At 55.1% G+C, this 15,239-nt stretch overlaps 1 protein-coding gene across 6 annotated transcripts in view; it reads right to left on the bottom strand.

Annotated features, from left to right (window-relative positions):
- BMP1 (bone morphogenetic protein 1) overlaps window positions 1-15,007 on the bottom strand; it is a 47,985-nt gene extending 32,978 nt beyond the window's left edge. For 3 of the 6 annotated variants that reach the window (XM_063611430.1, XM_063611429.1, XM_055295617.2), the window contains exons 1-6: window positions 14,227-14,455; window positions 6,041-6,154; window positions 3,126-3,296; window positions 2,795-2,912; window positions 2,306-2,484; window positions 1,486-1,591 (exon numbers count right to left, since the gene is read on the bottom strand). In XM_063611430.1, the coding sequence (XP_063467500.1) occupies window positions 1,486-1,591; window positions 2,306-2,484; window positions 2,795-2,912; window positions 3,126-3,296; window positions 6,041-6,154; window positions 14,227-14,374 (836 nt within the window). In that variant the 5' untranslated portion in view covers window positions 14,375-14,455. Of the gene's footprint in view, window positions 1-1,485; window positions 1,592-2,305; window positions 2,485-2,794; window positions 2,913-3,125; window positions 3,297-6,040; window positions 6,155-14,226 lie in introns of all 6 variants that reach the window. The other 3 variants (XM_055295615.2, XM_055295618.2, XM_055295616.2) reach the window with 3 other exon arrangements.
- Window positions 15,008-15,239: the final 232 nt, after the last annotated feature.

Genomic DNA, 15,239 nt, shown 5'->3' with positions numbered 1-15,239 from the left:
GGGTGCCATTGGACCCACTGGTGCTCCCAGCTCAGGCTGGCCACAACTCCCAGCCCCAGGAAAGCTACAGGCCCCTAGCGGGTCATCTCTCTCCAACCCCACCGGGCCCCTGCTTCTGCAGCCCCTCATGCTGCTCCAGCCCTAACTAAACTTCTCCCAGGGCTCCCCAGGCCAGTTCCTCACCCTGCTGGCACTGACTGCATCTGCAAGCACCTGGAACAAGGCCAAAGGCAGATTCCACTGCAGCCAGACCAAGCCCCGGGGACAGCCCCACCAGCTCCCAATCTATCAGTGTCTCCTGTCCTGGCCATTCCTCCCTGCTGAATCCTGGGTGTTTGCACTGGGAGGAGCAGAGTGAAGGGGAGGCAGGCAGCCCTCCACCTCCCCAGGGCCCCTGACTCACACCCAGCTGGGTGGATCGCAGCAGGGGGTGGGGTGGGATGTGGTGGGAAATGTAAGGCCGGGTCTGTGGGTGTTGGGGGCAGAATGACCTCACCACCCTTCCTTGGTCTCTGTTCCTGCAGGTCTGCAGGCAGGAAGAGCGGATGGGGTAGGGAAGAGGGGGCAGGGCCACTGTCTGGGACACAGACAGAGGATGAGCAAAGCACCAGGCCTGGGAATGGCCAGGCCAGGAAGGAGTTTGAGGAGGAGGGAGGTGCCATTTCCCACACTCTGCTAAGGAGAATACTGGGGGAGGGGAGCCTGGGCCACCACCTTTGAGGGCTCTGGTTGTGGCTTCTGGGGACCTGGGCCTCAGATAAGGAGGATGTGCTTTGGAGCTGGGCATGGGGGCTAGTCCAGGGCAGGGGCCAGGCTTCATGCAAACTGTCCAATTACAAAAAAAGCAGACTAATTAAAAAGGAATGGCTGGGCATGGTGGCTCACGCCTGTAATCTCAGTGTTTTGGGAGGCCGAGGTGGGAGGATCGCTTGAGCCCAGGAGTTCGAGACCAGCCTGGGCAATATAGTGAGACCCCATCTCCAAAAAAAAGGCATGGTGGCATGTGCCTGTCATCCTAGCTACTCAGGAGGCTGAGACGGGACGATTGCTTGAGCCTAGGAGCTTGAGGCTGCAGTGAGCCATGACTGTGCCACTGCACTCCAGCCTAGGTGACAGCAAGATCCTGTCTCAAACAAAAACAAAAACAAAAACAAACAAATGGCCCACAAATAAAAGCTCAGCACCCTTTGGGCTGATAGTTTGGGGCTACCCTACACTGCTTGGCTTGCAGAGTGGCTGGGTTCAGCCTCCTCTGCCAGGTGCCCTGGGTGCACACGGTGGTAAGGCCCTGCCATAGACCCACCCGTGGAAGAGGACAGGAGGGCAAGCAGCATCCACGGACCCTCTGCTTGGAGGCCACAGCCCCCAGAGGGCCACTCTTTTCCTGGGTCACTGCCCCAGAAGTGGGAGGCAGAAGGAGAATAGCCTACAGAGGGCAGGGTGGGGCTGCCCGAGCAGAGGCCCAGCTCCGACCCCGTCTCCCACCTGGAGAATGTGTTCCGAGCGTAATGCATGATGCTGTCGAAGTCATAGGTCTCCCCCAGGGACTCCACCTCCTGAGGCTCCATCTTCAGGAAGTTATACTCCTGCCCTGCGAAGATCAGGAAAAGGGTGTGGGGGGAGAGGAGGGGGTGGGTCTGCCTGGGATGCAATGCTCACTTTCCAGGGCAGGGAATGGAGTCCTTACTGTATCTGAGAGAGCCCCCCTACCTGAGGGTCCAGGGAGCGGCCAAGGGGAGCCTGGGGAGTGGGGAGGGTCTCAGGAAGAGTCCTGTCCAGCAGAGGGCCTGGTGAATGGAGGACTCAAGGGAACATGGGAAGGAAGCACCCATTTCTAGAGCCACAGCTGAGAAGGAAGCAGTGAAGAGTGGAGAACGCCTGGGAGAGAGGGAGGAGGCAGGAAGGGAGGGACAGAGACATCGAGAAAATGAGAGAAAAGCCCTCAGAGGGCAGACCAGGCAGAGGGCAGATAGTGGGCAAAGGTGGGGAGAAAGGCCTGAGCAGTCCCCAGGACGGCCCACTACGCCCATGCCCCACCCTAGAGGCTGCCCGGGCTACCGCTGTCCAGGACCAGGACCTGGCCCAGCCCCCCAGAGGAGCTCTACAATGGATGCGGGTCCTTGATCTGCCACGGAGGAGGAAATGCTTCAAGGGCAGGGGCTGGCTCAACCCAGGCTGTGAGCAGCGCTGCGGGCCCAGGCGATGACGGCTGGCAGGAGCGGCTGCCACTGCCCCCAGGGGCCCTGGAGGTGGGGGCTGGGGTGTGAGCCGCCCATCAAGGCCGCACCGAGGGGCAGCTGCCTACCTGGCTGGATGTTCTCACGAACGATGGAAACGTGGCGGTCCCGGTCTGGACGAGTGTGTTCGTGCCAGAAGCCGACGACGTGGCCCAGCTCGTGGACCACAATGCCGAACTTGTCACAGTTCTTGCCGATGGAGATGGCCTGGGGGCCCCCGCCGCGGCGACCCACGTAGGAGCAGCACCTGGAGGGCGGGGCCAGCTCAGGGGGGCGGTCCCGAGCTGGGGGAGTGCATCCACTCAGGGGCGGGGCCAGGCTGCCGGGGGCGGGGCGGCAGGTGAGCGAAGGGGAGGGGTGGGCCCTGAGCACCGAGTGCCCGGGCTGTGTGCTGGAGGTCACAGCCACACAAGGGGCAGTTCCTGGGGAGACGCCCCATAGCAGGCGGGGACGAAGGGACCCAGGGCTGTGCCCAGCTGGGGGCTGTGGCAGGGCCCAGGGCAGAACCTGGGTTGGGGCAAGGGCGGGAGGTGCAGTGCCTAGGGCTTCCTGCTCACCCGCAAGGTCGATAGGTGAACACAATATAGCTGTCCTCGTCGGTGCGCTCCAGGAAGGTGACACAGGTGTGCTTCTCCCAGTGCCTCATGGCCTGCCGGAAGACTGCCCTCTGGCTACCTGCCAGGAGGAAGGAAGCCAGGTTGCCACGGTGTCCAGGCAGTCCCACCCCCTACCCACCACTGAAGAGTCACAGCCATTCTGAGGGCAGACTGCCCGGAAAGGAATGTGTGGGCACTCGGACTGCAGGTGGCACCCACGCCTCCGTGCCTGACTGCCCCAAGGCCAGGCCAGGAAGCTGGCTGCACCCTGGGCCCACAATAGCACGCTCACCAGTGAAGTTTCCCCCAATGACAAAGGGGATGACCCCATCGGGCCACACACGCTCTGGTCGGGACGTTGCCGCCCGCCGGCTACGGGATCTGCCTCTCCATCTCCCACAGGCTCCCCTCTGAGGCTGCCCATTGGTGCTCTGGCAGCTGGGGGTAGAAGTGTTTCCTGGAACTGAGAGGGGAAGGCACGGTGACTAGCGAGTGGAGAGAAAGAGGAGGAAAACAAAAGCATAGTCAAACCTCACTTTTCATGGATTTTGTGCTTGCAAATTCGTCTACTGGCTAAAATTTATTCGTAGGCCCCAAAATCAATACTCTCAGGGCTTTCACGGTCATTTGTAGACATTTGGAGGGCAGTGAAAAATTTCAGTCATCCAACATGCATGTTCCCAGCTGAGGTGGAATAAGGCAATGCTCTGCCTTCTTCTTTCGGCTCCCATTGTGTAAACAGGTGTCTTTTTTTTTTTTTTTTTTGAGACAGTGTTTCGCTCTGTCACCCAGGTTGGAGTGCAGTGGCCCGATCTCGGCTCGCTGCAAGCTCCGCCTCCCAGGTTCACGCCATTCTCCTGCCTCAGCCTCTGGAGTAGCTGGGACTACAGGCGCCCATCACCACGCCCAGCTAATTTTTTGTATTTTTAGTAGAGACAAAGGTTTCACCGTGTTAGCCAGGATGGTCTCGATCTCCTGACCTCGTGATCCACCCGCCTCAGCCTCCCAAAGTGCTGGGATTACAGGTGTGAGCCACTGCGCCCGGCCAACAAGTGTCCTTTTTGAGGTCTAGTTAAAGGCCCTGTTTTTTGCGCTTTCGTGCGCTTTGTTGAGGGTTTCGCTGTTTAAAACAGCCCCTGAGCATAATGCTGAAGTGCTCTCTGGTGTTCCCAAGGGCAAGAAGGCTGTGATGTGCCTTACAGAGAACATACGTGTGCTAGGTAAGCTTCTTTGAGGCGTGAGTTAGAGTGCTGTTGGTCATGAGTTCAATGTTAATGAATCAGCTCCATATTAAGTAAAGTGTCTTTAAAAAGAAACACTCATAAAACAAGGTGATGCATTGATCAGTTGACAAAAATGTTGTGACCAGAAGCTTGAAGGAACCTGACCCTGTATTTTCCCTAGGAGTAATAGGTCAGTATTTGCTAATGTTTTCAGTGACTGTACAGAGTAACTATAAAGTTATTCTATAACTTCTGTAAATAGCGAGAATTGACAATAATCATAAAAGAGAACAAAGGTGTACTCATTTTCTAGGAATTGTGAGGATCTGAGATTAGGAAAATATCCCTTCTCATTGAATAAACCTTGACATTTGTGGAGCATTCAGAACTCTCTGCCTTCTTTTGATTTCCCAAATTCATGCTTGCATTTGACATAGGCGCTCTAAGGCATGTGGACCAGTGTCATATTGTATTTGGCAGATGAGGAAACTAAGGCCAAAGCTTTGCCCAAAGTCACCTGATAGGTTAGCAGGGGACCCCTCCATGCAGCTTTCCCTTGTGCCATACCTACTAGTCCCCACTAAGGTCACATGAGCCGTACTTGTTAGCAGGCCACCAGGTCACCCTCCAATGCCATCTACCCTCTGGGGTACTTTATTCCATAATGTGCCCACATCAGGATCTTCCCTCAAGCCGGACAGGACAACTTCAGGCACACCACAGTGTTCCCAGAGCAGGCCCTCAATAAGAATCCCTGCCCTTTGGCACGGTGGCTCACGCCTGTAATCCCAGCACTTTGGGAGGCCTGGGAGGACGGATCACTTGAGGCCAGGAGTTTGAGACCAGCCTGGCCAACACCGTGAAATCCTGTGTCTACTAAAAATATAAAAAATTGGCCAGGCGTGGTGTTGCATGCCTGTGGTCCCAGCTACTTGGGAGGCTGAGGCACGAGAATTGCTTGAACTCAGGAGGTAGAGGTTGCAGTGAGCCGAAATGGTGTCACTGTGTTCTAGCCTAGCTAACAGACTGAGACCCTGTCTCAAAAAAAGAAAAAAAAAAAAAAAAAAAAAACAGAAAAAAAAAGAAAAAAGAATCCCTGCCGCTGCCCTTTGGGAAGGGGAGGGCTATTTGTGTGCTCTCAGGACCATGTCTCAAACATCAGCACTGGCAGTGAGGAGCTTTCACCCTTCTACAGAGCAGTAAGGGACTGGAAAGAATAGACACAGCCCAGGCCCTCATCCCTCCCATTGCTGTATCCATGCACAAATACCACATGGGTTTTTAGGAGTTTGGACCACAATCAAGGATAAGAATAAAGCATCCCTGACCTTAATGAGCTAGGGAGACATAGGAGCAAATCCTTTCAATATAGCGTGATAAATGACAGGGTAACAGTGTGAGCACAGAGGAGGGAGAAAACAGGGAAAATGGAGGGACAGTCATGTTTTGGGGGCAACTGGGAAAGAAGAATAGGAGAAGCTCCTGAAATGGGCGTCAGAGGATGCACAGAAACTTGCAAAGTGGGAACAGGAGAGCCCAGGAGGGATTGCAGTGTTGGGCAGAGTCTCAGATCTGGAGTGAGAAAGCTTGAGTTCCAGTCCCAGCTCTGCCACTAACTAATTGTGTGATCCTGGGCAGGTCACTTTACCTCTGTGAGTCTTAGTTTCTGTACCTGTAAAACAGGAGTTGTCCTGACACCACCTTTAAACGTGGTTGGGGGCAGTCAGGCTAGACAATACTTTTGAAAGTGGTTTTTAAACTGTAAGCAGAAAGAATGTCGGTTCTTAGTTGCTGGGGATATCTATATTTACTACTCCTCTGGGGAAGGGATGAAGATATCCCGAGGGAAGATAGGCCCATGTGCTGGGGTCAAGCTCATGGCCTCTGTCCTGGGAGGGCCTGGCTGGGAACAGGGAGATTCCTTGTTTCCCTAAGCCTGGAACCCATTTCTAGGACACAGAGGGCCCATTGGCACCCGGCTTACCTGCAGCTTTGTTGGAGGACTTACGAGCTGTGTGCTGTCTGAGATCCGCAGCCTGCTGTACCTGGAAGGCCCTCAGGTCCTCTTCGTCCAGGGCAATGTCCCCAAGAAAGGCAGCTAAAGAGAAAAGAAGAAGTCAGGGCTGAGTTAATCCTCCTACCCAGCCCTGGGTGCGACGTGCTTCTAGCCCCACCCCTGTGGGGCACCAGCCCCCAACCTCCACAGCGACTGTGATCCTCAAATTCCATCTGAACAAGAAGGAGACGGGCAGTTAGGGATCAGCTTATAGAATTTCTTGGGAAGCTCATGCTTACTTTTCAGTTAAAATCTCGGTAAAACTGATGCCCAGCCTCTACCAGGCTGTTACCTCATCATTCTTTGGGGAGTGTGGGGCAGATAGGGTCTCACCACTGTGCCCAGCTAATTTTTTAAAATTAGCAGGGTCTTGCTATGTTGCCCAGGCTGGTCTCGAAATCCTGGCTTTGAGTGATCCTCCAGCCTCCTCAGCCTCTCCAGTGGCTGGGAATACAGGTGTGAGCCACAGAGCCATCACTCTTCAGCAAATACTTAGTTAACATACTACTGTGGTCCAGACAATACCCTACTCATTAGCAAGACAGAAGAGGCCCCTGCTTCCGTGGAGCTAACCTTCCATAATATGCAAGTAAATAAATACTGACCTAGGGTCTTCCAGATAGCAATGGGAGCTACGAAGAAAATAAAACAGGGTGTGCTGAGCATGTGGCATTCACTCAGCAAATGCTGTTTCAATTTAACCAAGCGGTGGTCTATGAAATAAAATAAGCCAGGTGCAGTGGCTCACACCTGTAATCCCAACACTTTGGGAGGTCGAGGTGGGCGGATCACTTAAGCTCAGGAGTTCAAGATCAGCCTGGGCAACATGGTGAAACCCCGTCTCTATAAAAAATACAAAAATTAGCCAGGCATGGTGATGATGCATGCCTGTAGTTCCAGCTACTCACTCAGGAGGCTGAGGCGGGTGGATCAGTTGAGCCTGGGAGGTCAAGGCTGCAGTGAGCTGAGATGATGCCACTGCAATCCAGCCTGGGCAACAGAGTAAGACCCCATCTCAAAAAAAAAAAAAAAAAAAGGAAATAAAATTGTACCAATTTTCATTAGAACAGATAAGCATCTTTGGGAAACGAAGATACCTTCTGGGAGCTTCCCAGGTAGGAGGAAAAAGTTTAACAGTTCTCAGGTAATTCCTATTCCAAGTCTTAGGCTGCCCAAGCAGAAAGGCCAGAGGGGAAGAGAGCCTCCCTAAAGGGCCATTCCGATTCCAGTATCTGGAGCTGAGGAGGGATGTTTCCAGAGGCCCGGCTGAACTGTCTGTCTTCCTTTTGAGAAGTCTGGAGAAAAAGAAGCAGAGGCCATAGAACTGGCCGCTTTGTAAGGCGCTCAGATGGGAGCTGCATGCTGAGCTGGGCTGGGCTGGGGGAGGTGGGAGGCTGGGCTAGAGGTGGGACCCACAGCAGCTTCCCTGCAGCTCCACCCACAGCAACATCTGCTTCTCATCCAGGCAGAGTGCTGTACAGGCCTGGCGGTCACGTTACACAAATTGTTTTAACCTTGAAGACTTCTACACAGGTTTCTCCTCCCCAGTTGGCCTCACTGGTGAACACACACACACACTGACTTCATCACATACAGACTCAGACACCCAAGGTTAGTGTTCCTACGGACATATGGTGGCGTCCACACCCTTGCCATCCAGTGCAGAGCCATCAAAGCCAGGGACACACATCCTTGCACAAGAAAGCAGCGTCCAGCACTGCGCTTTCAGGCGGGAGGCACTCCGGGATGTTCGAATGAATGAATTGCCATGCTGATATTCTTCTGGCTTGCAAATACATGCCCAGAGACACACCCTCACCTAGACACGATCAACAGAATGTGGGAGTGACTGTGGCAGTCATCGAGGCCAAACTTCCATTTTATAGATGAGGAAACTGAGGTCCCAAAAGCAACAACTTAACTGAACCTACACTGCTAGTCATTGGAAAACTGGACCTATAACTCAGGCCTCCCCATTCCCAGTGCAGCGACCACTGCACTCTCTAGAATTCCTAATGTAAATGCATATGCACAAAAATAGACACTCAGACGGACACATCCATAACAAAATACACACACAGTCACAGACAGTTTTTAAAAAACACACATGCACAAGCTCCAACATACACAAACCAGCTGCAAGCTCTGGACCCATTAAACCAATAATAGTCGTGATAATGACACCTTATGTAAATGTTGAAATTTTTGTGGTGCTTTCCAATTGGCAAAGTGCTTTCCCATTAATTAATTTAATCCTGGCCTGCCCACAACATGCCCAGTAAGCCACACTCCACACCATGCTCTTGCAGAGCATTAGAAACTCTCAGAGAGAGATAACCTAAGTGGCTAGGTTCCAGCCCACCTCCCTGACTTTAGACATCAGAACACTTGAGCCTATGAAGGGCGATAACTCACTCAACGTCACCAGCCAGTAAGTGGCCCCAAATCTCTTCCAATCCATGAGAAAGCTACTCTTACTTAAATCGCCATCCTCAGCAGGTGGCCTTGGCTCAGCAACTGATGGGATGGCAACAGAAGATGCTTCCCAGGTGACATGCAAGAGTGGCCTTAACAAGGACATGGGATGGGAGGTACACTTCAAGGAAGAAGCAGTGGGTTCATACTCACCAAAGTTCACATGGATGTACATCTGCCACACGAATGCCTCCACACTTAGGCTTGTGTTATTCCTTTCTTTCTTTCTTTTTTTTCTTTTTTTTTTTTTTTTTGAGATGGAGTCTCACTCTGTCACCCAGGCTGGAGTGCAGTGGTGCAATCTCAGCTCACTGCAACCTCTGCCTCCCAGGTTCAAGCAATTCTCCTGTCTCAGCCTCGCCCAGCTAATTTTTGTATTTTTTTTTTAGTAGAGACAAGGTTTCACCTTGCTAGTCAGGCTGGTCTTGAACTCCTGACCACAGGTGATCCTCCTGCCTTGGCCTCCCAAAGTGCTGGGATTACAGGCATGAGCTACTGTGCCCGGACACACGTATTATACCTTTCACAGACATTGTACCTGCAGGCTCCCACACCCAAACCCACAGGCATCACCGCATACAGGTGTGGCTGGACATTTAGACTCACCTTTGGACATAGAGCAAAGGGCAAGGTCTTTGGAGTCAGACAGACCTGTCTTGGAATCCAGGTTGGCTACTATTAGCTGACAAGTCATGTAAACTCTTCTAAGCCTCAGTGTTCTCCTACATAACAGAATCTGTCTCCTAGGATTACTGCATGAAATAAGACCTATACACGAACCCCCTAGCACAGAGTGTGTAACACAGTAAGCACCCACCAGCAACTTTCATATTATCCCAACACAACCCGTAAGCTCAAAGTCAGCTCTAGACCTCCTCAGGAAATGCTGGCTCACCCACACTCTCTGCCCCCACCCCTCCTTGAGTGAAACCCCGGTGCAGAGGCCATAGAACTGTGCTGGCCTGCGGGTCCAGGGCCAGTGTAGAACTAGGGCAGAGCAAATGCAAGGCAGGGCAGGGCATGGCCCTGGCTGCTGAGCTCCTGGAGTGAGGATGTCATGGCTGAAGAATGCGTGGGAACCAAGTGGGGGTGGGGAGAGAGGAGATGGGCAGGAGAGCCTTAGGGGCAGGAGCTGGGCCTTTGGGCTCTTTGCTTTTGGGCTGCCCTCTGGGGAAGCGAGGGAATCTGGATGCTAAGGAGTCTAGGAGGTCTCTCCTTACTCAGAGGAAGCCCTGGGGTCACGGTCAGGGTAGTAGTTATTTTCGACACAAGATAAAAATTTTTTGTGTTGTTTTCTGGCTGTAAACCTGCCAGGAGCACTGTGGCTGAGCCCATCTGTGTGCCTGTGCCTGGGAAGAATCTCACTCTTCCAGGTCAACCTCTGGACTCCACCGTCTCCTCCCCCAGGGCATGGCAAGGCATCGCCTTCTGGGGAAGCGGGGAGAGGAGGCTGGCTGGTGTAATGAGCCCCAAGGCTATATGTGCAGGACTGACACATGTCCCATCGCACAAACGCAAGCTTCTAGCTGGAGGATGACACACCCAAACCCCTGCAAACATGTGGATGGACTTCATCACATGTGAACACTTCTGCAGAGGTGCATGTTTGCACCCATGCCTGCATGTACTCAGGAAGACCCACCACAGGTGAACACGCTTGCCCACAAGGCAGCGACACACTCACGCACATGCACAAACACACACTCAACCACTTCCCCATGCAGGATCTTGTGTTTTCAAACACACACATAACTGCAGGCATGCACCGTGTTTCACGGGCCACACTCCCCAAAGGACAAGGGCGCACTTAGAAATGGACAGGGAAGCACTTGTGTGAGACAGAGAGCGAGGGAGGGAGAGAGAGAGATTAGCTGACTCCCTTGGATCTCCTTAGGAGGTTCTTAGTGGACTGAGGAGTGCTGCTTCTACTCCCGCGACCCCAATATCTTCTCCTCAAATCTCTGGAGAAACTAGTTTTTTTTTTTTTTTTTTTTTTTGACAGAGTCTTGCTTTGTCACCCAGGCTAGAGTGCAGTGGCGCAATCATAGCTCACTGCAGCCTCCAGCTCCTGGATTCAGCCTTCAACTCTCCAGCTCCAACTCCTCCCAGCTAAGCCTCCCAAGTAGCTGGGACTACAGGTGCATGACACCATGCCCAGCTAATTTTTAATTTTTTTGTAGAGATGGGCATCTTGCTGTGTTGCCCAGGCTAGTCTTAAACTCCTGGCTTCAAGTGATCCTCCCACTTTGGCCTCCCAAAGTGGATTACAGGCATGAGCCACTACGCCCAGCCTAGAATTCTAAAGAATCCCTTCTTCCTGGGGAACCCCACTGCCCCGCCCCACCCCATGTAGGGCCCAGGGAGAGTATAAATTTTTTCCTTCCCCTTTGGGGCACTGAAATAAGAAGGTGACTCAGGGGCAGGGGCCTGGGTGGGTGGGGTGACTCAGCTGTCTAGAGGGGGAATGTGGTCTGGTGAGAGGAGAGATTACTTCTCGACCTCAGAGGGTGTACCCTAATCCTCTGTGGCTCTCTGATGTCCAAACCTGGGCCAGGCGGCCCCCTGGGTGGGGATGGGGATGTGGGCTGGTGAGTGCTGCCCCCTCCCGCTCCTGCAGACTCTGGGCTGTCAGATGAGGTTGAGGTGGTAGCAGGAGTTTCACTGGCACAGGGTCACTACCCAGCCCTGGGTGTGACATGCTTCTAGCCCCACCCCTGTGGGGTCAGGCCCCTGGGCTTCTCTGATTATGGGATCAACTGTGTCCCAATTCCTGCCTCCAAGGTCTCTCCAGGGGAGTGCTGGCTAGTCACCTGGGGCAGCCAAGCAGTGCTGGGAATCTTGTAGAAGGACCCCCTTCATGGTTTGGCTGATTTCCTGACATACAGGAAATCAGGGCTGCCTCAAAATCTTCCTGGGCAAGGGCTAGTGAGGGCTTGGTGGCACCACCTCTGAGCACACAAACAGACCAGTTTGCCTTCCTGCCCAATGTCCTGGTCTCACCGAGAAGGTCCAGGAACCTCTCCAGGGTATCAAGGATCTTAATTTTGCCCTTACTACAACGGCAACCATAACTCGGCCAGTAATGGTCCGATGAAGGGGCCTGGCTACCCCTCGGAGCAACCGGACAGGTCACAGGTAAGCTGTGGGAGTCAAAGGAGCTTTCAGTTCCAGCCCTTGGGAAGAAGCAGGGACAGGCATGCCTGCCATCATCACCTCCAGCATCTAGAGGTCAGGGCTGCAGAGGGTACAGGAAGCAAAGCCAGGCAGGAGAAGGAAACGTGGAGAACAGAGCTGAGGGACCTGTGGCTGGAAGGCAGTGAGTGGCACAGGGGTGTGGGTGTGAGTACCTGGGAATGCCCATGTGAGTTTCCTTCAGAGGTGGGCAGCTGATCTTAAGCATCAGTTATACCCGAGAGGGAGGCCTGATCTGACCCAAGGCCTGGCCTTGTCAGGCCCCGGGGCCCTCTCAGCCGCCCCCAGGCCTGGCCCAGCGCCCCACCAGCCTCACTTCACCGGGTTGGAGTGCTTTCTCCAGAGCCCTTACTTGAAGCTCCAACTCAGCCAGCCCCACCCAGCATGAAACCTGAGACTGGGGGGAGAGCCCTCAGCCTCTTGCTGCTCTGAAAATCACTCCCATTTCCAACAAGAAGGGAAAGACATTAGAATGGCTTCCCACCCATTCTTTAAGGCCTGGCCCCAGCCCCACCTCCTCCATGAAGACCCCCCAGACCTTCCCAGCCTGCTGTAATCACTTTTCTCTGCCACCACCAGGCTGCAGAGGGGCAGGAAACTCCCTGAGTCTTTGGCGTCCTACCCTCCAATGTGGCACTCAGTGTGGCTTGGTTTGTGCTATTGGTTATGTCTGTAGGTGCCTTGGGTCCCTACTGGACTGTAAGCTCCTTGAAGGCAGGGTCCTAGCTTGTACATCTCAGTACCTCCCACAACATCCATTCCAGGCCCTAGCACGTATTAGGTATTGATGGATTGATGGATAAGAGGCACAAGGAGACACCAGCAATCCCACACCCCTCGAAAAAATGAAGTGAGAGTCTGAGGCACAGAAAACAGGGAGTAGGGAGCCCACATTTATTTAGCGCTGACTGTGTTTTAAGCACTATTAAGTGTTTTATGTATGTTCTCATATTTAACCCTTACCACCAACTCTATGGGAAGAGGTATAATCAGTTCCATTCTACAGGTGTGAAAGTGGCAGTTCAGACATGATCATTACCATTCCGAAGTGGTACAGCTATAATGAGTGGCGGGGTCAGGATTGAAAGCTAGATGTGCCTGCCTTCAAAATCCATGCGCAGTCCACTCTGCCCTGTACCCACTCCCAGCACCCAGCGAGAAAAATGACAGCAAATGTCCTGGTTTACCCGCAGCCCAGCAGGCATAGAGGGGTAAGGGCTGAGGGATTTGCCCTGATCTCCTCCATTGGATGGTCTCTTATTCCTGCCTGTGGGCCGTCCTCCCAGGAAAGTCCCTGAACAAGGTCTCCAGAGCCAGGACTAGAGCAACCTGCCCCTCCGCCCCTTGTGCCCCACACAGCCAGTCCAGTTCTAGAAACTATGCCACTTCCCCTGGCTCTGGCTATTTGGAGATGAGCTGAAGTCAGAGAGGCAGGAAGTCAAGGAAAAGTTCTGATATCTTGTCCCTGTGTGTCCCCAAACAGCCTGCCCAGGGTCATCCAATCAGGCAAATGGCCCAAGTGCCTGGCCATCTGGTCACTCCAGGGGCAGGACACTTCTGGGCCCAGCAGGAGTGAAGAGGTTACATAGGGTCTTCAGAGACAAAGAACACACACACACACAAACAGGCAAACACACACTCCGGGGTCCTGACCTCAGCTAATTAGCCTCTGGTGTCTCGGGGGTGACACAGCTGATATAAAATATCTGGGTTCTCTTTGTATTTTCCCTCTTTCCACCCCAACTTGGCCTTGGCGGGGGTCTCCGGGCACATAGGGACAAAGTTAAGTCCCCCTTCTGGGCTGCCTTCTCTGACTTTGACAGCTGTCTCCTAAGTCCCAGAAAGCTTCAGCTACTGGTTAAACTACGGGATACCCAGAGAGCACGATCTCAGGGAATCCCTGGCAAAACTTTCTTCTTCCACTTGGGCTGGGTGGTGGCCGGGGGACCTGCTCCTTGGAGACTCAGGCCTCCCAGCTCCAAGCCAGACAGATGTGCAGCCCCAGGGCAGCCCAGACAGGCTGGAAAACACCCAGCTCCTGGAGCAGGAGAGATGGGGGAGAAGGGGAAAGAACACACACACACACACACACACACACACACACACACACACACACACGGACGCACAGGAGTTTGGCCAGAAAAGTTTCCTACAGAAGGAAAAGCCGCCTTGCCCGCCGGTTTTCCCGGGACCCAAGGAGACTTCCTCTGGAATCCGCTGGGAATATGAGAGGCAGCGGCAGCAGCTTCCACCAACAGCAGCAAAACTTCAGTCCGAAAAGTCCCCCAAAGCCCCCTCCCTCTCCCCCTCGTTCTTTTGTTCCCCACTGCATTGCCAACCAGGCAGCTCCCGGCTTCCCACACTGGACTGTCCTCCCCCAACCCCAAACCCGAACCCGCCCGCGCCTCCCCGCCTGGCCCGCCGCCGGGGGGCTGGGGGGCGCTCACCCGCCTTGCAGGGGTCTTTGTAGTTGAGGGGCTCCGAGTCTTCCTCCTCCGCCAGGTCATAGGTGTAGTCGGCCAAGTCCAGCGGCCGGCCGGGACGCGGGAGCAGCAGCAGCCCGAGCAGCAGCGGCAGGCGGGCCACGCCGGGCATGCTGGCGGGGCGGCGGCGAGGGAAGCGGGGCACTGGAGGCCAGGGGAGGGCGTCCCCTCGCCCGCTTGCTTGCTCGACCGCGACCGCTCCCGCCCTCGCTCCCCGACCTCTTCCCCTTCCCTCTGCTCGCCTCCCTCCTTCCTGTCTCCCGCCCCCAACTCGGCCCGCGGCTCGGCGCTCGTCCTCGGGCTCCAGCCGTCTCCCTCTCCCTTTCCTTCTTTTTCTCTCTTTCTTTCTCTCCCTCCCTCCCTCCCTCTGGCTCCCCCCCCCCTTTTTAGGGAAATGAGCTCGCTGGAGGGCGGGTTTTCGCCCGAGCTCGGCCCCCCTCGGGGCCGGGACAGTGCTCGGCCGGGCCGGGCCGCGCGCCAGCCGGGGTGGGGGAAGGCGGAGAGCCGCGCGCCCGGGGAGGGGGCTCGGGCTGCCCGGGCCGCCCGGGCCGCGAGGCCGGGGCTGGAGCTCGGGCCCCGGGGTGCCGGGAGTGTTGTCTGTCCCGAGGTGCCCTCTAGCGGCGGCCTCCCCCGCGGGCGCCCGGCCGAGCCCCCGCCCCGCCGCGGGACACGCTGTCAGGTCCTCGCGCCGCCCCTGCCTCGCGCCCCCGCCTCGGGTCGTTCTCTCCGCCCGCGTCTCCCTCTCTCTCTCCTTCTCGGACCCTCGCTTTCTCGCGTCTCGCTCTCTGCGCTCTCTGTCTCTCTCGCTGTCTAGGTGTCTCTCCCTCCTCCGGAGACGCCGCTGGAGGGCGCCGAAAGCCCGTGGATGGCTCCCCGCGAGCCCCTCTCCCCCGCCGAGGTGGACCCAGTCCCCCAGCGCCCTGGGACAGAGGGAGAATGGCAAACCCCACTTTGCTCTCCCAAGGCCCTTCCCTTAC

The sequence above is a fragment of the Symphalangus syndactylus genome, chromosome 10, assembly GCF_028878055.3.
Source record: "Symphalangus syndactylus isolate Jambi chromosome 10, NHGRI_mSymSyn1-v2.1_pri, whole genome shotgun sequence".
Lineage (NCBI taxonomy): Eukaryota > Metazoa > Chordata > Mammalia > Primates > Hylobatidae > Symphalangus > Symphalangus syndactylus.
The sequence above is the reverse complement of the archived record's forward strand: the minus strand, read 5'-3'. Positions and strand labels throughout refer to the sequence as shown.